This window comes from Osmerus mordax, chromosome 1 (genome assembly GCF_038355195.1).
Source record: "Osmerus mordax isolate fOsmMor3 chromosome 1, fOsmMor3.pri, whole genome shotgun sequence".
Lineage (NCBI taxonomy): Eukaryota > Metazoa > Chordata > Actinopteri > Osmeriformes > Osmeridae > Osmerus > Osmerus mordax.
In genome coordinates this window covers 11,818,919-11,842,836 of record NC_090050.1, presented here as the reverse complement: position 1 = coordinate 11,842,836, position 23,918 = coordinate 11,818,919, and the positions used below count along the sequence as shown (strand labels likewise).

At 51.8% G+C, this 23,918-nt stretch overlaps 1 protein-coding gene across 1 annotated transcript in view; it reads left to right on the top strand.

Moving 5' to 3' along the window:
* flnbl (filamin B, like) overlaps window positions 1-23,918 on the top strand; it is a 51,271-nt gene that overhangs the window by 22,176 nt on the left and 5,177 nt on the right. The window contains exons 7-41 of the mRNA XM_067246808.1: window positions 88-250; window positions 494-691; window positions 2,020-2,157; window positions 3,123-3,249; window positions 4,486-4,622; window positions 4,800-4,993; window positions 5,286-5,399; window positions 5,510-5,653; window positions 7,018-7,141; window positions 7,512-7,672; window positions 7,890-7,980; window positions 8,110-8,279; window positions 8,411-8,528; window positions 8,732-8,994; window positions 9,186-9,789; window positions 10,430-10,603; window positions 10,759-10,921; window positions 11,069-11,229; window positions 12,131-12,298; window positions 12,488-12,611; window positions 12,729-12,882; window positions 13,702-13,891; window positions 14,063-14,310; window positions 14,531-14,614; window positions 16,035-16,137; window positions 16,373-16,513; window positions 17,894-18,022; window positions 18,172-18,345; window positions 18,701-18,859; window positions 19,396-19,599; window positions 20,644-20,796; window positions 20,953-21,075; window positions 23,126-23,392; window positions 23,482-23,619; window positions 23,776-23,891. Of these exons, the coding sequence (XP_067102909.1) occupies window positions 88-250; window positions 494-691; window positions 2,020-2,157; window positions 3,123-3,249; window positions 4,486-4,622; window positions 4,800-4,993; window positions 5,286-5,399; window positions 5,510-5,653; window positions 7,018-7,141; window positions 7,512-7,672; window positions 7,890-7,980; window positions 8,110-8,279; window positions 8,411-8,528; window positions 8,732-8,994; window positions 9,186-9,789; window positions 10,430-10,603; window positions 10,759-10,921; window positions 11,069-11,229; window positions 12,131-12,298; window positions 12,488-12,611; window positions 12,729-12,882; window positions 13,702-13,891; window positions 14,063-14,310; window positions 14,531-14,614; window positions 16,035-16,137; window positions 16,373-16,513; window positions 17,894-18,022; window positions 18,172-18,345; window positions 18,701-18,859; window positions 19,396-19,599; window positions 20,644-20,796; window positions 20,953-21,075; window positions 23,126-23,392; window positions 23,482-23,619; window positions 23,776-23,891 (5,919 nt within the window). The remainder of the gene's footprint in view (window positions 1-87; window positions 251-493; window positions 692-2,019; window positions 2,158-3,122; window positions 3,250-4,485; window positions 4,623-4,799; window positions 4,994-5,285; window positions 5,400-5,509; window positions 5,654-7,017; window positions 7,142-7,511; window positions 7,673-7,889; window positions 7,981-8,109; window positions 8,280-8,410; window positions 8,529-8,731; window positions 8,995-9,185; window positions 9,790-10,429; window positions 10,604-10,758; window positions 10,922-11,068; window positions 11,230-12,130; window positions 12,299-12,487; window positions 12,612-12,728; window positions 12,883-13,701; window positions 13,892-14,062; window positions 14,311-14,530; window positions 14,615-16,034; window positions 16,138-16,372; window positions 16,514-17,893; window positions 18,023-18,171; window positions 18,346-18,700; window positions 18,860-19,395; window positions 19,600-20,643; window positions 20,797-20,952; window positions 21,076-23,125; window positions 23,393-23,481; window positions 23,620-23,775; window positions 23,892-23,918) is intronic.

Below are 23,918 nucleotides of genomic sequence, written 5' to 3'. Positions count from 1 at the left end.
AGGAGGGCTGTCTGTGGAGAGGTCCCGGATAAAGGACGGGTCTGACCACAGGGGGTTTGATGGTGGCTGTCGCTCGGTCCTGTGCAGGTGACGGTGCTGTTCGCCGGCCAGGAGATCCCAAAGAGTCCGTTTGAGGTGAACGTGGACAAGGCCCAGGGCGACCCCACCAAGGTCACAGCAAAGGGGCCGGGCCTGGAGCCCCTGGGGAACATCGCCAACAAACCCACCTACTTTGACATCTACACCGCAGGTCAGTGCTCCACTCCCCCCTTTTTTTTTTTTTCTCACCATGCCTTGATTAGTTCGCTAATGCAATTGAGATGTCATTGTTGTACTGTGGTATAATATTTCTGTTCACCATGCCTGGTAGCTGAGATGTGGTTACTTTGCGATTTGGCTCGTAAATTCGTATGCGTATGCTAAATGAATGCATTGTGAACGTGTGGATGGTTGACGCCAAATATGGCTCCACTTTGTCCCTGGCGTTCTGCAGGGGCCGGAGTGGGCGACGTGACGGCCGTCATCATGGACCCCCAGGGGGGGAAGGGCGTGGAGGCCATGATGGAGGACAAGGGGGACAGTGTGTTCCGCTGCACCTACAAGCCCACCCAGGCGGGTCCCCACACCGTCACCATCACCTTCGGGGGCATCGCCATTCCCAAAAGCCCCTGCACTGTCAACGTCGGCCCCGGTAGGAACCCTCTTAACAACCACTCTGGTTGGCTGGTTTTAATCTACTTAAAAGCTAGCTCCATTTCGAAACCTGTTTTTATATATAATTTTATATATTTAGCTATAGGGCATTTGACTGCAGATCAATAGGTTGAAAGTTCAGAATTCCACCCCCATACGTCGCTTTGGATAAGTGTTGGCTAAATGAATACATTAGTATTCGAAAGTTTGTTCTTGAAAGTAGATATCACTGAGCCTCTTGCATCACATATCCCCTCACTACCATGTTTCCTGTGCTGGTTAACAAGTCATCCAGGTGACACGGTCTTTGGTCACTGACAGCTGGGGCTGAGGTGGCTGGAGGCCTTGTCTGCTGGTGGAGCCTGGAGCTTGTGTACTGCCAGAGTGGGGCCCCGGCTGGGAGTGGAGCTTGGTGGAGGTGTGAGTGTGTCAGTGAGGGGGGGGAGAGAGGGAGAGAGGGGGGAAACCCCTATGCAAGTGAACAGGGCTCCAGCTCCCGGAAACAGGGGACAGGAGTGTTCGCAAACGCAGCCAAGCCTCGTAAAACACCAAATTCTTTCTCCCTGAGGCAGCTTTTCCCAACCAGGCCACTCCACACAGCTCCAGCTCACACGTCGTTTTATAGAGGGCTCGCAAATAGATTTTTCCAAAATAATATGAAATTAAAAAAATATTGTCATTATTGTTTTTATGTCCATGTTTTTTATGTGGAGTAAACAGACCCCTTGTTGAATCGTAAAAGGAAAGTATCAAGTTATTTCAGGACAGTTGTTCAGAGGAACGTTTGGCTCAGTGGTGGCTGTTGAGATTCCTCGACATCTTTTATGACTCTCCATTCACTTAAAATTGACAAATGTGTGGTTTCTGGAGTCTATCTTTGGCTACCAGACACACAAAGAAAAGCCTCTTACTTTTTACTACAAGCATCATTCTAAGAAGAGTAGGCCATATAAAATCATATGCTGTTTAACCCGCTTCCAGCGACGCGATCAAATCATTTCTAAATGTTCTTGTTGGATACTATATTATTTGTGCAATGGGATACAAGGTGGTTAACTTTATTAAACTCACCAGTTTGACTGTTTATCATCCCCTGACTCATCAATGCCTGCACCATTATTCTCTTTGTCTCTATTGATTTAAATCAAATGATTTCCGCCAAAGATTTGTTGTGTCATACAGGTTCCTGTGCTGGGTGTGTAGACAGTGTGACTCAGACTGCCTGTAGAGTAGCATGTTTGTCTTCAGTATTAGCCCTTGCTCTGTTAGCCTCCCTGATTGTGAGGTTTTAATGAGTGCGTGTGTGTGGTGTGTCTTTCTGTCCAGCCTCCGTGCCCAGCGCGTGTCGGGCCACAGGGCGCGGGCTGCAGCCGCGAGGCGTCCGGGTGCGTCAGGTGGCTGACTTCAAGGTGGACACGCGCAACGCCGGCAGCGGAGACCTGAAGGTCTCAGTCAAGGGGCCAAGTGAGTAGACACGAGCGCGCACTGGAGGTCCATTCAAGCTCCACCTGGGATCCCACTCTACACTTCCTGTTTTCTCCACGTGTCCTTTCCTCTCGTCGCTTTGTGGTTTCGAACCTCCAGGATTCCTGATTCCTGTTTTTGCACTATTGTCCAACACTTGCATCCTCAGAGAGGTTTGAGTGACTGGACTACCACGCCATGGGGCGTGTTGGGGTTGGAGGTCTGCTGAACTGGGGTGCTCCTCATCCTGACACGTTGCTCCCTCCTCATGTACCCCAGTACACTCACCTCCACAGATATACGTTCATAATCATAATGTCAAATGATTAATTTCTTTAGCAAGTAGCCATGTTGTAAGCAGAATGTTCCGAAAGCCGGTCATTATTGCCAAATCAACCTAATTTCACAGTTATGACTGGCTGGCTCTACATGGGTGTAAGCAACATGGTGAAGAGGGCTAGGAGCTCTGCTTCAGACCAGCTCAGTCCTATCCATTCTGGAGTAATTAAAGACACATGGGAGGGAGGCTTTGGAAGGGAACCCAGCCCTGGACTGAGGGACATGGAGGCCCCAAGCCCAGGCTGTTCCCCTGGCACCAGCCCGCCCAGACTGCCCAGCCCGCCCAGGGTCCAGCTGGCTAGAGGCAGGCACCAGGGAGCCCAGCCTGCATGGCACTCAAGACAGGCTCAGGCTTGGATCTTCTGTCTGAGTGGATGATGAATAGACTGAGCCGGGTCACTGGGCACACGTGATTGATTTACGCACGAGAAAGACATGTTTTATGGGTTCATGACGCAACTGTGTTGAGTGGTCGGTGTGTGCCAACCTTGTCAACAAGTGAGCAAATACGATCACACTTAGCTGACATGCTAGCTCTCCCTGCCCAGAGATATCACCTAGCCTTGGTGTAAATTGGTCTGACACATGACTAACTCTGTATGTGTGTGTGTGTGTGTGTATTGTAGAGGGTCTTGAGGAGCCTATGAAGCAGAAGGAGGCTCTGGACGGTGTGTATGCCTACGAGTATTACCCCAACGCCACCGGCAAGTACACCGTCACCATCACCTGGGGAGGACAGCACATTCCCAAGAGGTGAGCGAGCCTGGAGCCCCGACATGTCGCCTTCACGGTGACACCGATCGTGCTGCTGTGTCCGCCAGTCGAGGGCTACCGGCAAACGGATTGTTGGGGGGGTTAGGGTGGGGTGGGGGGTGGGGGCCACGGCTGGTTGGCGTGAGACGAAACATGGAACTTACCGTGTACATCAGGGGAACATTGTTCTCTGTCTGTGTGTGTGGTAATAAATGGCATTACCTCATGCTCTCTGGTCTGAGCGTACCACTAGGGAGCCGGGCAAACAGAGCAAAACTGTGTTCACGCTGTGGGAAACGTTTATGTCGCCACACATTTCCCAGGACTGCTGATAAATACGGAACGTTGACTGCAGACAGCTTCATTTAACGAGCTTGGAAATGTCTTTCTGTTTTGTGTTAATTTGTTTTTTGTTTTATTTTAATTTGTGTTGAGGTGTGTGTGTGTGTGGGGGGGGGGTGGCTGGTTTTAGCAGGGAGAAATGTAGTCCTTTTTGGGGCATACGGAAATCTGCTACATTTTTACTGTATGGCATCTGCACTCTGAAAGATGGGGGATGGATTTAGGATAAGTGTCGTGGCTGAGCAGTTAACCCCTCTGGACATTTATCAGCCATGAAGGCATTTTCCATGTGTTCATCAGGAGAGGGAATTCAAGTTGTTTTACAACATTGGAGATTGGATTACAGATCTTAAAGAGGGGGGGGGGGGGGGAGATGGAATGAACTCTGAGGTGCTTGTGTATGTGTGCACACGCGCGTGTGTGTGTTTATACACTGTGCCGACGGTCTCCCAGGTGACCTCATGCACCAGGGCCCCGTCGGCACGGCATCACTGACTTTAACGGTGGCTCCACTCAGGCCCCGGGGTGAAGTGGCTGACAGAAGCTGTGCGTTTTGTGTTTTAACACACGACGCCTCCTCAGTCACCCAGGGGTTTTATGGCGCCTTTTAGCTGCTCCAGCACAAACAGTAACCCAATACCACATTAAATGGATCCGTTTGGTTTGGAAATTTGTTTTTGCGATCCGCTTAGCATTGGACTGTTTTGGGGTTGTCCACTGGCTGAAGGGAAGCATGAACTTACATCGTGGTATGAGCAAGATGCTACAACACATCAAGCTTTAAATATAACATATGAAATAATATTGGTGAGACTTGAGATATGGGGAGAACTGTCTTTGGCTCCTCGAAGACTAAACGGTGTGTTTGAACTCGTCTTGTTTCCCGATGTCCAGTCCGTTTGAGGTGCAGGTGGGCGCCGAGGCGGGGCCCCAGAAGATCAGAGCGTGGGGTCCAGGCCTGGAGGGAGGCATTGTGGGCAAGTCAGCTGACTTTGTGGCAGAATCGATCGGCACAGACGTGGGAGTCCTGGGTGAGTTCTTGGTTCTGACTGCCCCCACTGAAACCCTATCTTGAGTCAAAATACTGATACCAGGAGTAGACGGGGGTATTTCCTCCGCGCGAATGTCAATGGAATGATAACCTTTTAGATCAGGCCTTCCAAACAGACTCCTCACCAGTAATGACCAGTGCTGTGCGTTTCCCTCAGGCTTCGCCATAGAGGGCCCGTCCCAGGCCAAGATCGAGTGCGAGGACCAGAACGACGGCTCGTGCGACGTGAAGTACTGGCCCACGGAGGCCGGCGAGTACGCCGTGCACGTCATGTGTGACGACGAGGACATCGAGGACAGTCCCTTCATGGCCTACATCGTCCCCGACAACGGCACCAACGACCCCGCCCAGGTGAGCGACGCTGGGCTGTGTTTGCTAAAGCTGCGAGGGTACGGTGAGAATGGTACTTTTTAGATATTGGTAAAGTGTAAGTAGTTGCAGAGTATGTGAGATACAGTTTTCTCAAGGCAAGTTTAACTTTTGTCTAATGTACAAGACGTATTATACAGTAGCCTTTAGCTGAAATCATCAGGAAGGCCCCCTATCATTACATCTGTTTTTCTACTCGTTTGCTGTGGTTGGCAGAAACTGTGACACAGCAAAGCTGGCTTCACTTAATGTGTTGGTGTTACTCTAAAATCAGGTCCAGGCCTATGGCCCTGGTCTGGAGAAGACCGGCTGTGTCATCAACAAACCTGCCGAGTTCACCGTCAACGCTAAGGATGCTGGGAAGGGTCCCCTGAAGATCATTGCCCAGGTGAGGATTGGACAAAATGATTTCCATGATTATCCTTAGTAAAGAAGTAAATTGTAGTCTAGACCATTGAAGACCCACACTTACTGAAACTCTCGTCCTATAACTCCCAGAATGCCGAGGGAGCTCCAGTTGACGTGAAGTTGAAGAACAAGGGGGACAACGTGTACGCCTGTTCCTACACCCCAACCTCCGCCCTCAAGCACACCGTGGTCGTCACCTGGGGAGGGGTCAGCGTCCCCAACAGTCCCTTTCGGGTAAGCCAATCAGAACCCCCCATTCCAACTTGGTCCCGATCAGAAACCCTTGTTCAGAGCGTAAGCCAATCAAATCAGGCCTCTCCTGGAGATAGTTTGAAAGGTAAACGTAGAAGACCGGTGATTGTGATCACCACCTACACAGAGGACCGTCGCACCTACGGCCAGTAAAGGAACATGACTGTTTCAGTCCTGGGGTGTGACAGGGTAGCCCTTTGCAAAATCAAAATGCACTGTCAATGATCAAATACACTACTACCTTTAAACAACTGAAAGTATTTTTCTACACTTAACTCACATTTGATTGTACCTGTTGTAAGTCATGCATGTAAAGATTGACACTTTAAAGAGTTGAATCATAAAACTTTGTTCTGGCAGGCAGAGTTGTGAAAACCTCATGTCTCCCAAAGCTAGAAGACTGTGTTTCATTTTATTGTTATCGTTCTTGTTTTAACATGGAATGACATCTCAATATGGAAATTATTTTTGGTTAAATGAAGAACTCTGACTCTCAGTAACATGAAATGTTGATGCGTCCTTAATAATTCAATATAATAACATAATTGGAAGATTTATGCTGATCACTAATTCTTGAAATTGATTATATTAATAAGAAACAAATCATTTAAATTTCATTTAAATAGTTAGTTTTGTTTACAATTGTGTAACTGGATTCAACCAGCAAATTTTTATTTAGAGCCCTTATTTTGCTGATCTCAGTTATATCTACTTGATTTATAGCTTTTGCCTGCAGAGATTGATGTACAAAATCTTTTGCCAAGCCCTTTTATGTGCAATATCATGAGAAGTTGAAGGCTTGTTTGCATCGCGTGCCAGGAATGACAGTAATCCCCAAAAAAACACATCTCAACCTGTTGAACGATTCACATAAATGTGTCAGTAGGAACTGGGCTGCTGGCAGGCTGACTGAATGGAAGGTCTGAACCACAAACTAGCATTTATACAAGCAGCCTTGATTATGGAATGCAAACCTGCAATGTTAGATACTAGATAGAAGAGATTTTGTTGCCAAAGAGGTGTGCTATGGACAATTTGAGGGAAGGAATCACAATCCAAATATGTATTACAGACTGCACTGTCCTAAACATTTCTGATTTGACTTGATGATGGGGAATTTTTTTGACTTCACACTAAATAAACAATCAGTTTACTCAGTTATTGTGTTGTTTGGTTCATTCACTCATTTTCCTAGTTGCAGTCTTCATTGTGCAATGTATTTCAACCTGTACATGAATTGTGTAATTGTGAATATATCTTCGAATAGAAATGTCCCATGTATATTTACATCTCAATATATTATAATTACTAAAAGAAGTGTTGAACAAATGTTTCTTTTTCTCCAGGTAAATGTTGGGAAAGGAAGCCATCCTCAGAAGGTGAAGGTCTTTGGTCCTGGAGTGGAGAGAACTGGGCTGAAGGCCAGCGAACCAACACACTTCACTGTGGACTGCACGGAGGCTGGGGAGGGTAAGAGACACGTGAACACACACACACACACTCACACACACTCACACTCACACACACACCCTCTTAGTCACTCTCTAGGTCTAGCGGAGCATAGGGAAATAGTGATTAGATACAAGGTTACTCGTATTCACTCTGTCCCCACACACGCATTCCTGAAGTTTTTGTTGTCCCTTTTATAGTATCTATTTGTGTAGGACGATGACAATTGACCCAGACATGGGTTTGGGGTGGGATGGGAATAGTATATTGCATATGGGAATTATATATGTGCCTCACCTGTATTGATTGATTGAAAATAATAATGTAATCATAAAAACAATTCCCCGACACATTCTCTCATCTCTGGACTCCATCCCGGTGCTTTCCGCAGGAGACGTGAGCGTCGGTATCAAATGTGATGCCAACATCATCAGCGACAAGGAGGAGGACGTAGACTTTGACATCATCCCCAACGCCAATGACACCATCACTGTCAAGTACATCCCCCCTGGGGCAGGGAGACTCACCATCAAAGTGCTCTTCACTGACCAGGTAAGAAACACACACACTCCCCAAACACATATCAATGTTCCGACTTTTCATACGACATCAAACAGGGTTGACTTCCATGTCCACTGTTGACAGGCTGAGGAGAGGGTATATCCCATCTAAAGTACTCAAGTGTGACTAAGTCTGAGCCAGAACCTAGACGGATACAGAACTTGCTTCCTGTTCCTCCCTCATGTCCCGGATGTGTTCCTCCCTGTAGGAGATCCCCGTCAGTCCGTTCAGGGTCAAAGTTGAGCCCTCCCATGATGCATCAAAGGTCAAGGCGGAGGGACCAGGATTGGCCCGTTCGGGTACGTGGTGATTCTACTTCATGTTCACGCACCTGCCTATGGTATAGGATGTAGGAGTCTTTTAAGGTCAGGTCTTAACCCACTCATGTTTTCTGCTTCAACCGTGTTCCTCTGTGCTTCCCTGGACAGGTGTGGAAAGTGGGAAGCCGACTCACTTCACCGTCCACACCAAGGGGGCCGGCAAGGCGCCCGTGGACGTCAAGTTCACCGGCACCGAGAAGGGAGACGCCGTCCAGGACTTCGACATCATCGACAACTACGACTACTCGCACACGGTCAAGTACACACCCGTACAACAGGTGAGTTGGTCTGCTGAGGCGCCTGGGGTTGATGCTGTGAAGGGCCCTTGAGGCTTGGTTCTCTTGTCCTGGTTCTCAGAGGGCTTCGAGAATGTATGTCAATGTAGAATGTTATCGTTTCTTCTGGGCAGGGTGAGATGGTGATCATCATCACCTTCGGTGGGGACATCATCCCCAAAAGCCCCTTCACTGTGGGGGTGGCAGCACCCCTGGACCTCAGCAAGGTCCAGGTCAATGGCCTGGATGGCAGTAAGTACACCACACTATGTTTTCATATCCGCACTTTGAAGGGTTTAGTAGACCAGATATGATTCCTTTTGTGTACTGTGGACTAAGTCCTGAAGACATGATATACAGTTTGTCAGCTCCCCACCTCCAGCATTGTGTAAAGACCCAACTTAAGACGAACCTTTATAAAACTAACCGACAACCGTTTGTCTCTCCCTTATCAGGAGTTGAGGTGGGTCAGGACCAGGAGTTTGCGGTGAGCACCAAGGGTGCAGGGGGTCAGGGCAGGCTGGAGGTCAAGGTGACCAGCCCGACCCAGAGGGCTGTGCCCTGCACGGTGGAGGCCCAGCCCGGGAAGGCCAGCAGCCTTGCTCACTACATCCCCAAGGAGGAGGGGGTCTACTCTGTGGACGTCACCTACGACGGACACCCCATCCTGGGGAGCCCATTCCCTGTGGAGGCCATGCTGCCTCCAGACCCCAGCAAGGTAGGCTGTCTATCCTAGGACTTGTTGTGTTGTTGCTAAGATAAAACGATATACACGCGCCAAGGATCCATCTGATCCTCTTGGAAATCCAAATAGCAGTTGATGTGTGACTTATCAAGCCTCCACTCCCCACTGTCTTATGAGGAGTTATCAGTGATCACTGTGCTATGTGGGCTGTTGGTCCTCTACAGGTGAAGGCCTTTGGTCCCGGCCTTAAAGGGGGTCTGGTGGGTAACCCAGCAGAGTTCACCATCGACACCAAGGGGGCTGGTACAGGCGGTCTGGGCTTGACGGTCGAGGGTCCCACCGAGGCCAAGATCGAGTGTTCCGACAACGGGGACGGCACCTGCTCGGTCTCCTACCTCCCCACCGAGCCTGGAGAGTACCTGGTCAACATCCTGTTCGAGGAGGTCCCCATCCCCGGCTCGCCCTTCCACGCCGACGTCCAGATGCCCTTCGACCCCACCAAGGTGGTGGCGTCGGGCTCCGGGCTGAAGCGGGCCAAGGTGGGCGAGACCAGCGTGGTGAACGTGGACTGCTCCAGGGCCGGGCCGGGCAAGCTCACCCTGGAGGCGGCGGGCGACTCCGGCCCCGGAAGCAAGGCCAAGACGGAGGTGGTGGACAACAAAGACGGCACCTACACGGTCACCTATGTGCCCCTGACGGCCGGCATGTACACCCTGCTGCTGAAGTACGGGGGCAAGGCTGTGCCAGGGTTCCCTGCCAAGGTGATGGTCGACCCTGCGGTGGACACCTCCAAGGTCAAGGTGTTTGGACCCGGAGTGGAGGGACAAGGTAGACATCTTTTTCTATAAAACCACTCTTCTCTTAGCCGGCTGCTAGTTAACTTAATAAATCCTAATTTGTGTTACTGCTGAACACAGAGGCCTCAGTATTTTAGTTGTCACTCATTCACTACTTTATTTCCACCCGAGAGAGCTCTGTTTATTTTCTGCTCCCATGACATCACACACCATCTCAGAGTGTATATTTGCAGAGTGTATAGAAAAGGAAAGTGCAACAAACAAATCTGGTTTCGGTTCAGAGGAGTTTCGTTTGAAAGTGCCTCTCTGTGCTCGACTGTCTTTCAGCGGTGGAATTCTTAAGCGGTGACCTCAGTACCGTGGTCATGGACCAGTTACGTCAGAAAGGCTTTAGTTGACACCTAGTTGACTTCAAGAGAAGAGCGAGGGATGGCAGTTATATTGTGATAAGGAGCTGTGGATGTTGTGAGGGTTGACCCTGTAAAGAATTTTACGTTTTTTTAATTTATTTTAAAAGGGAAAAGTACAGATGGGCAGGAAAGAAAAAATGAGTGTTATGTCTTGGAATTTGAACCAATGTAGCTCTATCGTGGGCTAAAAATGTTAGCGATTACTACACGCCAGCCATTGCCTCACTCGCTCCTGGTTTGTCTCCTGCTGTCCCCCTTCAGCCGTGTTCAGGGAAGCCACCACTGACTTCACCGTGGACGCCCGTTCGCTGACCAAGACGGGAGGCGACCACGTGAAGACGCGGGTCAAGAGCCCGTCAGGCTCCCTGGTCGACTGTCAGGTGAAAGACCAGGGCGACGGGACCTACGGCGTGGAGTACACACCCTTCGAAAATGGTAAACACCGAGCTAGCCAGGAGGGATCCAACCCTGCTCCACCACTCTCTCTAAACAACCACCATTTCCCCGAGAGGATATCGTGGTCCGATTTGGGAAAAAAGGTGCTTACACTTGAGGTTTACACATCCTACGCATGTGTGTTCGTTCGCTAGGTCCCCACAGTGTTGAGGTCCTGTACGATGATGCCCCTGTGCCCAAGAGCCCCTTCAAGGTGTCCGCCACAGAGGGCTGCGACCCGGCCCGCGTGCTGGCCAAAGGCCCCGGGCTGCAGGGGGCCCTCACGGAGAAGCCCAACAACTTCTCCATCGTCACCAGGTGAGTCATATGTAATGACAGAAGTCTCGTTCTCTTCTGGTGCTTTGAGGCACTGGTTCGAGTGAGATCCTCCTGCTTCGTCAACCAGGTTCTGGTGGGACCAAAAAAACCATGTTAGAAATGCGTGTCTGTTTTTGCTGTCTTCAGAGGGGCTGGCATCGGTGGTCTGGGCATCACTGTGGAGGGGCCCTCCGAGTCCAAGATGTCTTGCAAGGACAACAAAGACGGCAGCTGCAGTGTGGAGTACGTGCCCTACGTCCCTGGGCTGTACGACGTCAACATCACCTACGGAGGAGAGCACATCCCTGGTGAGACCCCCGGTGACCACCTCCCCCTTCCCCTACCAGTTACCTCACCCTACCAGTTACCTTCCCGTCCCCCTCAGAAGTTACCCCACTGTCCATCTACTCCTCTCTAACACCCCATTGCACAACACCTTATGTCTCTCTTTCAATCCAACGCTGCATAACTCCGCCTCTGAACTCCCAGAACTAGAAACATGTTTGTTGTCTCCCTGTTGCCAGGTTTTATTATCCGAAGTAGATAAAGGACTTCAAGGATGTTTTAGTGATTTGCTTCCTCATTAGGTCTGGTTTATATACCTGCATCTCCGGAGAGATTTAGTTGTTTTAATAGCAGGAATAAACTGAAGTATGCCCTTGCTGTTTTTAATGGACGCTCTCTGGAGGGGCCTGAGCTTGTAACCCATCCCCAGCCTTTCATTGACAGCTGTTGTTGTTGTTGTTGTTGTTTAAGCAATGTGTATGCATGTGATGCAGAGAGCCTAGACCTCCAAATGCGCAATGGGACCAATCCCTTCTCCTTAGATGGAACCTTTCTGTGCATTCTTGCTATCTGTCGTTCACTGTGTGTTCCCAAGACCACACATTTCGCTGTGCGTATAAAGTTGCACTAGCCATCCTAAATCACATGCGTGGGACAAGATAGACTCGTATATCAGACACGGTAGACAGACACATACCCGAGCTAGACGATGAACAGTTGTTCTCCGTCAACCACGGGACCTCGGTTAACACGGTGTAATGTCTGACCAAGTAAATTCCTGTCTGCTCTCATCCTCACCTGAAACCTGTTTTGTGTCACCCCCCCCCCCCTCCTTTTTGTCCTGCCTTCTCCTTCTGTCACCTTTCCACGACCCTCCCTTCAACCTGTGACGTCACGCTGTACAATGTCTTCCTCCACCTCCAGGCAGTCCGTTCAAGGTGCCAGTGAAGGATGTGGTGGATGCCAGCAAGGTGAAGCTCTCCGGGCCGGGTGTGGGGTCAGGGGTCAGGGCCAAGATCCCCCAGTCCTTCACCGTGGACTGCAGCAAGGCTGGGGTGGCCCCCCTCTCGGTCGCCATCATGGCGCCAAAAGGTGAGATCCGTCAAGGTGGACAAAGACTCGCCACGTCATTGATCAGTTCTGGGTTTTAGAACCACTGATCAGACGGAACTCTCTCTCTCACGCTCACTCTCAAATAACTCTTGAATCAAATATTGCATCATAACATGGGTTGGTCTTTGTCAACATTTCTGTGTGTGTGTGTGTGTGTATGTGTGTCAGGTTTGGCAGAGCCAGTGCAGGTGACAGACAATGGAGACGGGACCCACACCGTGGCCTACACTCCCTCCTTGGAGGGACCCTACTCTGCCGTGGTCAAGTATGCTGACGAGGAGATCGCTCGCAGGTACAAACACACACACACACACACCCCCACACGTCATCTTCGAGTTTTACACCCACACAATAAAATCGTTTTTCTCTCAAAACATTCTCAAACAAAACATGGTTGTTGTTCTCGCAGCCCCTTCAAGTTCCGCGTGCTGCCCACCCACGATGCCAGCAAGGTGCGTGCCAGTGGGCCCGGTCTGACCACAGGGGTGCCCGCCAGCCTGCCTGTGGAGTTCACCATCGACGCCAAGGATGCGGGAGAGGGCCAACTGGCAGTGCTAATCACCGTGAGCTAACTTCCCAAACACACACACACACACATTTCAAGTGCAAATGTGGAGATAGTTTGAGAAGCCCAGAGCTGTCCCAAAGGCTGTGGTTATCATAGATTGATGGGTAGATGCTGTATGTGCAGAATGGAGGGTAAGGGCAAAGCAGCTCTATACTGTACATTCTCCAGCTCATGCTCACATGTCTGGTAATGTTCGTAACCCCCTGGTCAGTGTCTGTTCTGCCAAAAGAAGGTCCTCTGAGAGGCCCTAGGAGAGCTCTAGCAGGGAGATGGATGACCCCCTGTCTGGCTGTAGCAGGGCAGAGGGATGGGAGAGCTCGGTTCAGCTGGGGACTCGTCTCCCTCTCGCTCTGTCTCTGTCTCTCCCTCTCCCTCACCCCCCCCCCCTCCCTCCCTCTTGGAGCTTCAGACATATAAATCAGCTCCATTTTGTTCTGTAGCATCTTACAAAATGTTTCGGACACGCTTGAGTGTGTGGATGGGGCCCTGCGGAGAGCCGAGCATCTGAACACCATCAGTACACTCACCAGCAGCTCTGACACAACATTTAGTCATTTAGCAGACGCTCTTATCCAGAGCACTGCAACCATCTGCCATCATTAGGAGCAGTTAGCTGAGCACGCCAACAGCCAACTGTTAAACATTAGGCTGTTAGTTGAGCAAACTTTTTTATTAGTTGTTTATTATCCATTCCGAAGCTGTGTCATTCGAGCGGATTGTTGTGTTTACGTATTTTGAGGCATCAATTCATAGATTTTTTTTTGTACAGAAACGTACTTGGGCCTTTTAAAGATATTGGGTGTCTCATCACTAGGACCAGGACGGCAAGGCCAAGAAGACCAGTATCCAGGACAACGGCGATGGGACCTACAAGGTGTCTTACGTGCCAGACAAGGTCGGCCGCTACACCATCGTCATCAAGTACGGAGGGGACGAGATCCCCACGTCGCCGTACCGGGTCCGCGCTACCACCAGCGGAGACGCCAGCAAGTGCACCGTCACCGGTGAGAAACAGGCAGAGGGGTGGAGCCCACATCCCACCTCTAACACAGGATGGAGGGGCTCAGAGTCCATAGAAGGATCCGGAAGGGCTGGATGATTTGGCTGAATTGAAGAAGTTACCCTGAGCATGACATACGAGTCAACCACCTGCTGACCTTTGACCTCTTCCCCAGGCCCTGGCATCGGCCCCACCGTTGCCATCGGTCAGGAGGTGGGCTTCGTGGTCAACACCAAAGGCGCCGGGAAAGGGAAGGTGCAGTGTGTGGTGGTGACCCCTGACGGGAGCGAGGTGGAGGCGGAGGTGATGGAGAACGAGGACGGGACCTTTGACATCTTCTACACTGCGCCCACCCCCGGGAACTACGTCATCTACGTCCGCTTTGGAGGAGAGAACATCCCCAAGAGCCCCTTCAGAGTCATGGTGAGGAACCACACTCATTCCAAAACAATGTGTTTCTATATTATCTAAAACATGTATATCTATTCTTAACTTAATGTGTCTATCGACTGAAGTTTTTGTATGCAGTCCTTCAATTTGTATGCCGTCCGTCCGTGTGTGTGTGTGTGTCTTTTGTGATACGTTTGAGTGCTGGGTGTGTGTGTGTGTTTGATCAAAATTGACCTCCGTTGTTGCTCCTTAGGCTACTGATGAGGTTCCCATGATGCAACAGCAGACAGCCCAACAGCAGCAGGGAGCTCCTGTAGCTGGCTTCCAACTTCCCTGGGTACAGACACACACACACACAGACATACCCCATGATACACAAACACACAATACTTCAGGGAGACCTCACCTACATACAGAACACACACAGGCCTAATCAGTCAATTCCGTGATCACCGTGATAATTCTGACCTCAGCTCTCCTACCTCAGAAACTCCTGTCTGATTTCACTTTCAGGGAAATGGCTGCCCTCTATCAACTCTCCTTGACTTCCTATAATCTCTTTTTGCTTGACCCTCCTGTTGAATGATCCCTCACACCACCCAGCACCGATCCATTGCTGCTGTAATCTGTCGAAACCAAAAGTTGTGAAAGTGCTTCCAGATATATCTATTTTAACCAGTCATTCCAAAACCTCCCACATCGTCCTGTGTTGTCTGTTCAAACATCACCAACCATCGCTGTCCCTCCGATGCCCTCTGCTCATCTGTCCAAAGAGATAGACAGAGCTATCTATCTCCACCACATGGCCTGACAGTGTGAAAAGAAAACAGGGGGAAAGTGTGGGTCATCCTTTAGGTATTTTGGGAAAATGAGCTGTCCAAAAGGAAAACGAGTCCTGTGTAATCCCTCTGATGCAGGACAGGGTGCCACCATGCACCACGTGACTTGCCAAACCCCAGGCCCTTCTAGAAGGCTGGCACTATGCCAGCCTCATTACGGGCAGGACAATGCCCTGTAGAAGAGGAGAGGCCCGTTTCCTGGGTTCCCAGCAGAGGGGTGGGGAGAATAGGAGGGGGGCGGAGAGACAGACATGCCCAGACTGATACAGGAGATGGAAGAAAAAGCGCGGTTTGTTTATGTTGTGGTGGAGGGGGACTTTGAGTTCACACTGGTTTACGGTAACTGGCTGTGGGGTGGTAGGGGAGGGTATTATGTTGAACTTGGAGAGACCAGCGTGAGAGAGGGCGACCGCCAGTGCATGTGTGGTAGATCAGGACATCACTGCAGGCTTTTCTGCCTCCCTCAGAACACCGTTCATCCTCCTTCCTCCCTCTTTTTCCCACCTCTCCCGTCACACGGACGTTGGCGTTGCCGGGGGGGGGCTCTGTGGGGTGTCTTGGTTCCTCCTCCTCTCCCCTCCAGGGCTGCCTCCCCCGCCTCCTCCAGGTGTTCTGAGCTGGGACGACCTGCCTCACTGCCTCCTCCGTCCTCACCTCCTCCTCCAGAGCACCCCTTTCAGCACTCTGCCATGGCTGCGTCATTCAACTGCCCGATCACACACCACCTCCACCCCCCTCTCCCCTCCCTCTTCCTCCTCCACCTACCAACACAGTGCGGTCGGCGGTTGCACCATGCGAAGCGGCTCGCCGACATGGTTGCGTGTTCTGACGCTCCGTTCTTTTACCGCCAGACTGTGGTTGGCTCAGAGACCCGGGTGTTTGCCACATTTAACCCTCTGTCCCCCCCCCCCCCTCCAGGTGACGGCAGACGGCTACACCCCCGTTAACAGCATGAACGGGACCGGCTTCAGGCCCTTCGACATGGTCATCCCCTTCGCCTTCAGGACGGGGGAGATCACAGGTGAGATCCCCCCCCCAAAAATAAATAAATAAACACCACAAGCCTAAGAATCCGTTGAATGAGTCGAGTTGAAGATGCGTCATGGATCCAATGAAGTTCTCTGGAATTCTGCGCACCACCCTTTCGGGTGAAGGAAGGCTTTTTTTTTTTTTTTGGACCATACCAAATCACGTTAGACTGACAAGAATAAGAACGACTGACGGGGTGTGTAAGCAGGTGTGTGTGTGTGTTCCAGGCGAGGTGCACATGCCGTCAGGGAAGACGGCCCAGCCTGAGATCATAGACAACAAGGACGGCACGGTGACCGTCAAGTACGCGCCCACCGAGGGAGGCCTCCACGAGATGCACATCAAGTACAACGGCACACACATCCCAGGTCAGCCCTTCACGCACACGCACCCTCACCTGTGCAGACACACAGTCTGGATTCCTCCCTGTGTTGGAAGTTCTTCTCCTGTCTTTACATCTCCGTCCTATTCCTTTTTTCTCTGCTTTCTCTTCTCGGTCCTCCCTCCCTCCTCGGGCCTGTCCTTATTCCCCTCTTTCTTATTTGTAACCGTCTGTTTTCCCCTTCTCTCCCTATTTGCCCCAAGCTTCTTCCCCACCCCCCACCCCCTCCAAGTCCACAGGTGTTCTCAATGCTCGGAGTGTGTGTGTTTGTGTGCAAGTCACGCACAGCTCTCTGCTCTGTTCAGACTGATGAATTTCCTGTCAGCATATTTGTGCATTGAAGTCATACACAGGACATAACATGGGGATGTGGGTGGAGATGTGTGTGTGTGTGTGTGTGAGCGTGTGTGCGCAAATGCGAGAGTTGAAAAGATGAGACAGTTCAAGAGATGTCTTTTAAGTACCCAAACACCAAAAATGTTTTTTGATTTATGACAAGTGGTGGGAGAAACCTCCATGACATCAGATGGAGAGAATGTGTGCGTGTGTGTTTGAGAGAGAGAAGGCGAGCAAGAGCAAATCTGCACGTGTGGGTGCGCGTACATGTTTGCATTTGGTTATGTCTGTGTGCACGCCGCGGCCCTCATGTCAATGCTTGTCGGGGGGGGGCAGGACTTGGTGGCGTACCCCCGACGACTCAGTTTACCATCAGATAATCCTATCTGGTGATGTCATCGTTTCCGTCTGATCTCGTAGCGTGATCAGATGGGAGGGGGGGGGGGGAGGGTCTCCTAAATCATCTTCTGAGCCCCACGGAAAGACAAGCGAGACCCACCATACCTTTTGATCCCTGTTGCTCCCAGCAACAGTCTTGTGCCCGTTGCCCTATCATTTCCCTTGGTATGAGTACAGATCCAGATGTCATTATGGGATATCCTGCCTCACGGTCCTCAGTAAAGCTGAATGAGCTGCCCATTGTCTATTGTTTGATATTATTACTATGCTCCAGTCTGGCTAAGTGTTTTGTGCATTGCCATGGGTACAGTGCCATGTAGAACCTCAGACCCACTGGTCCTAGTTAAACCTAACAAGCATCCAATTTACTTTAGAGTGCAAATTGTAAGTGTGTTCACGAAGGGGTAACCATGTCGTGTACAATATCCATATACACGGCGGTAGTACTTGGCTGCATTTTTCCACTGTCTGTCTGTGGATCAACAATCTCTCATCCCAACCACAGAACCCCTGGGGAGGATGAGGAAAACATGTCGACCTCATCTCTAACGTGTTTTGTTTAGTTTCGTTTTTTTTGTCGTGCATGAAATAGTTTTGTTCTGACGTTCTTTTTCTGGTTCGGTCCAAGCAGAGAGTCCCCTCCAGTTTTACGTCAACAACACCAACAGCCCCAACGTGACTGCGTCCGGCCCCGGGCTCATCTACGGCCTGGCCAACAAGACCGCCACCTTCACCATCTACACCGAGGACGCCGCAGAGGGTACGGGATCAGGACCAGACGTTACCATGACGATGGATCCATATCCATCTTCCTTCATGTCTAGATGCCCAAACACTGCTACTCTCTCTGACATACAGTACATATGAAAGTGATGGATACATTTGAAATATTTGTGTGTGTGTGTGTAGGTGGTTTGGACCTGGCCATCGAGGGCCCCTCCAAGGCAGAGATCAGCTGTGTGGACAACAAGGACGGCACATGCACGGTCACCTACCTGCCCACTCTGCCCGGCGACTACAACATCCTGGTCCGCTACAACGACAAGCACATCGCCGGCAGCCCCTTCACCGCCAGGATCACTGGTAAGACCTGGCATGCTCCCATGTATCCCTCCTGCAGCCCCCCCCCCCCCCCATCTCCTCCTCCTCCCCACTGGTACTGAATAATGACATCATCCCACAAGGAGCCATGACAGCATCATGCACTGATGACTAGAACACCCGATGCACAGAAACTCCTCATAGCTCACAACAGTGGTTGTCGTAGCCTAGAATGTCCTAGGGCGGGAGGGGGGGATGTACACATAGAAAACGCCCCCTGATTACAGGTAGCCAGGTAGGAAGAAACCCAGGAGAAGTCGTCTACAGTCGTACAACCACGACCATATTTCTAACCTTTGACCCCCCCCTCCCTCCCCGCCCCATCTGTTCCTTGCAGAAGACAACAAGCGCAGGTCTCAGGTGAAGCTGGGCTCGGCGGCAGACTTCTCCCTGGACATCAACGAGACGGACCTCAGCCTGCTGACGGCCAGCATCAAGGCCCCCTCCGGGAGAGACGAGCCCTGCCTGCTCAAGAGGATGCCCAACAACCACATCGGTGAGCACCACCACACGGGACACGCTCCACCCGCAGGCCGCGGAGACCGTGGAGGGTTGCCGGGTTGTGTTTAGTCAGGTGGCTGAGCGGTGAGGGAGTCGGGCTAGTAATCCGAAGGTCGCCAGTTCGATTCCCGGTCATGCCAACTGACGTTGTGTCCTTGGGCAAGGCACTTCACCCTACTTGCCTCGGGGGAATGTCCCTGTACTTACTGTAAGTCGCTCTGGATAAGAGCGTCTGCTAAATGTAAATGTTTACTGGATGGTTCCAGTATGAAGGAGAGCAGGAATGGAGGTAGAGGGATGAGGCATGGGGGGGATGGGACAGGGAGAGGAGGAGGGAGGGGGGGGGGGGGAGCGTCAGAAACATACCTCAGCCCTCCAGCCTGTCTGTTTCTGCAGCAGTAGATCCACTTATCTGCTCGCACCACAGATGCCGCTGTCAAGAAGACGAATAAGACTATTGCTTTTGTCTGTCAGGTATGTCGAAGAAGAATGTCGCCTCACTGTCTCTCCCGTTTTGCCTCTCTCCCTCAGGTATTTCCTTCATACCGAGGGAGGTTGGGGAGCATCTGGTCAGCATCAAGAAGAATGGCCGCCACGTGGCCAACAGCCCCATCACCATCATGGTGGTGCAGTCTGAGATCGGCGACGCGGGGAGGGTGAAGGCGTACGGCCAGGGCCTGGTCGAGGGACACACGTTTGAGATGTCCGACTTCGTGGTGGACACCAGGGAAGCAGGTGAGACCGTTGCGCTCGTACCGCAGCTCTGACCCTCTGCCAAGAACCTCCCTCATTCTGTTTCTAAATGAGCCCACTGCTCTGCCCTGTGAATCAAGACTCAAACCCTCAACTGTATCTCACCAAGCTTTTCTAAAATAGTCTTGCTTAGCCACGCCACTCTTATTGTCTCCATGTGCCTCAGGAAGGTAGACTAGCTACAGGGGCTAGTTATATCTGACCTCCATCGTTGCTGTAGAACATTCTAGATCTTGTCAATGTCTGCCTCCTTACAGGATGAGGCTGTGGGCCTCAGCACTTGGAACATATTGATTTTTGAAATCCATTAGTGTTTTGGTGGCCAGGGTTACTTCGTGAAGGGCAGGACACACTGGGCCCAGTATGATAGACGTGGAGGGGGGCAAGGCCTTGTAGGGTGTGAGAGAGCGTGTTTAGTCATCAGTCTCTGCTGGGACTGGCAACATGCCTGTCCCATTAGCTGGCTGTCTAAACTCTCTGGGGCGCTCCGGTTCCAGTAATTGGACCTACGTAAGTGCGAAACTAAGACTTTTTTCTGGGGGGGGGGGGCCCCCAAACTTTTTTTTCTTTTCACATATTTGTTTCTGCGTAATTAGGTAGGATGGCCTCCGCCCAAGATTTTAAGGAGTGGCTCAATGGTGGCCACAGAGGGACAGAAATAATCGTAAAAGTTAGTGCCATGAGAGTGCCTGTTTGATTTTGGAAACATGCTCGATTGCAAAAATGTTCTAGTTTAACGAGCTGTTCTCCTAATCCCAATCTTTTCATTAAATCTATTATGGGACAGATTACAGGGTATTAGCACAATTATCCTGTTTTCTCCATTTCTTCATAGTACACCATACCCTGGCATGCCTGAAGTTTTGTCACCATTATTTTTTTGTATCCATCTTATTACAATCCCTCCTAAAATAAACTTGACACCTCCCACCCCCCTGCACACAGCTACAGCTGGCTCCTGAAGGCGTGTGTGTGTTGCGTGAGCATCCGTGTGTCTCTAAGGCCTGTGTGTGTGTGTGTGTCCAGGGTACGGAGGTCTGGCTCTGTCCGTCGAGGGCCCCAGCAAGGTGGACATCCAGACGGAGGACCTGGAGGACGGCACCTGCGGCGTGTCCTACTGCCCCTCGGAGCCCGGCTCCTACATGGTCTCCATCCGCTTCGCCGAGGAACACGTTCCAGGTGAGCCCTCGGGGAAGGATCCACATTGTAGAACGGCAACATGCAACTAGGCGCACTAGACATTTTCCGGTTAGATTAATTCAACATCAAACGGTCTGGAAGGACGCCCCCCCCCCTTTCCTCATGCTGGTCTCGTGTGTCCGTCCCTCTCTCCAGGAAGCCCGTTCACGGTGAAGGTGACGGGGGAGGGGCGTATCCGTGAGAGCATCACACGCCGCCAAAAGGCCGCGTCCGTGGCCACCGTGGGGAGCGTCTGCGACCTCAACCTCAAGATCCCAGGTAGGGGAACCACTCCATCTCATCCCCCCTCATCCCTCAACCCTGCCCAGCAGAACAGCATGGCCTAACCCAGTAGAACCACAGGCGTGCTGTGGGCCTAACCCAGTAGAACCACAGGCGCGCTGTGGGCCTAACCCCAGCTGCAAAGTCAAGTCCCCGGATCTGCTTTCGACTCGGGGATTGCAGATGAGTAGTGCAGTGGTCCAGTCCTTCAGTCTGGTCCTGAGAGTGTGAAAGGACTTCTGGCTGACAGTGATGATCCATGTGTGTTCACGTCTGGTGCTCCAAGGCCTCGTCTCAGATCGGTGTCTGTGTTAGACTCTCACCTTTTTAGTGCTGGGATGGACCTCTGGTTATATGAAGCTGTTATACAGGAGACATCTGCTACCGTGTATGTGTCAAATAAAACCAAGTCAATGGTGTGAAAGATGTAACCTGAACCTGAGCAGTCATGGCCAGATCCCCTCTCCCCCTCTCCATCTGTGAGGCTAGCTACACTTGGACAGACTTGATTTACCCATAAACACATGCCTCGAAAAGGCACCCAGAGGCATCCTGTAGCCGTAAAACAACTTCCTCTTCTTCCTTTACTGGCCATAAAGAGCAGAGACTGGACATGACTGCATCCACCTGCGCTGTCGTCAGGTCAGTAAAGATGTGGAGAGGACACAGGGAAAGGTGTACATTTAGTGTGGTGAGGCACAGTTCAAGAATGCAGAGCCTATAGAGCTGGTTGCCATTGTTGGGGAACTGAAGTGTTTTGGAGCGCAGGGTGGGGTGCCAAATTCTACAGACACTCAGTCTCAGTTCTCGGAAACCGGAAGACGAATGCCTCGCTCTCAATACCTGCCTTTGTCTAGCTAGAGTCTCTCTCCCCTCTGGCCTCTCCCCTGGCCTCTCCCCTAGCCTCTCCCTGGCCTGGCTCCAATAGTGGAGGCTTGTCACACATTACCTGGTAGATATCCTGTTCAGGTCCTGCCACTAGGGTGTGAACAGAGAGCTGCAGAATTGAAGGTTCTATTGTAGGTGAAAGGCAGGAGCGAGAAGGTGATGTATTCTCTCCACGACAGGATGTCTTTTTTTTGTAGTGTTACAATGTGTCTGCACGGTTTCAACACCGTGCTCGTCTTACCACTGGTTAGCCTAGGACATGAATTGATATATTTTTTTGTTGCCCTGATCCAATGAAAACCATATGTGGACAGTAATACAAGGCCCCTGCCTCCATGTACCGAGGCTCCGAACAGATGAAACGTGATGTGGCCAGAAGACGTGTGCAGTCGCCTCCCTGTAGAGGAGATGAGCAGCTGCACACTCGACACTCCTCAGGGCCAAGGCTGCACCTCCGGACTCTCCTCCTCTCCTCTCTATTCTACCGCTTTCTTCCCCCCCAGGCACTGGGCTTTTACGCTGTGTCTCCTGTGTGCCAAAGATGTGCTTCCTGTGTCTCTCTTTAACTTCTCTGGGAGTTTGTCCTGCGTTCACTTTTTCCTCACTTTATTTCCCTCCTGTCGTTTCCTCTCTGTCTTTGTCCTCCATCCTTTTCTTTCCCTGTTTCCTCCTTCCTGCCCCCCCCCCTCCTCGCAGTGACCTGGTTCCTCTTGGCCCTGTCGCGGGAGGTTCTGTCTCGGGGGGCCCACCGGGCCCGCTGCTCACTGTGGTTGAGGGGCCGCGGGGGCCCCGTGTTCTCGGGGGTGTCGGGCCTGGTGCTGGGCAGAGCCCAGGGCGTGTGGGTCGGGGCCGAGCCCCCGGCGGCGCCCTCGAGGCTGGAGGGTGCGTTGTAACCCCGCTGGGCATGTGGAAGACGAGGTTGGCAGAACCGTGCTTCATCATCTTCTGAGTGTTGTGCGTGTGCAAGGAGGAGTGTGGAGGAGGATTAAATGGAACATCTGGATGGACCTGCTTTGATGTGCTGATTCATGCGTTCATGCCCGTGCTCTCCCCCCCCCCCCCCCCCCCCCCCTCTCCCCGAGTCTCCTGCATCTCTGCTTTCACTCACTGGCCTCTTCCTCCAGGCTCTGTGTTCACCCTCCTCCTCTCCTCCCCGCAGAGATCGACATCCATGATGTCACAGCCCAGGTCACCAGCCCCTCCGGAACCACAGAGAAGGCGGAAATGGTCGCGTCGGGCAACAACACCTACTGCGTGCGTTTCGTGCCCCACGAGATGGGTGTGCACACGGTCAGCGTCAAGTACCGGGGCCAGCACATCCCCGGGAGCCCCTTCCAGTTCACCGTGGGGCCGCTGGGCGAGGGAGGGCCCCAGAAAGTACGTGCTGGAGGCCCCGGGCTGGAGAAGGCCGAGGCTGGAGCTCCAGGTACTGAGCATTTACTGAGTAAACGCAAACACACACACACACACACACTCACACAACAACACTAACTGTTTTATCCCCCACCCCCCCAGCTGAGTTCAGTATCTGGACACGAGAGGCCGGGGCCGGAGGGTTGTCCATCGCCGTGGAGGGCCCCAGCCGGGCGGAGATCTCCTTCGAGGACAGGAAGGACGGCTCGTGCGGCGTGGCCTACGTGGCCCAAGAACCTGGTAGGGAAGCCGCCGCCACAAGCGTGCATGGACGAGGGGGATGAAGGAAGTCCTCCACTTGCCTGAATGAACCTCCCTGACGGGTGTCTGTACGCTCTCATCCCAGTCATCAGTGTCTCTGTTAACTCCCAGCATTCTCTCTGTCGGCCCCCTCAGGTGACTACGAGGTGTCCATCAAGTTCAACGAGCAGCACATCCCAGAGAGCCCCTACCTGGTGCCTGTGTGCGCGCCCGTGGACGACGCCCGCCGCCTCACTGTTACCAGTCTTCAGGTGAGGCACGAGGAAACACCTCTACAC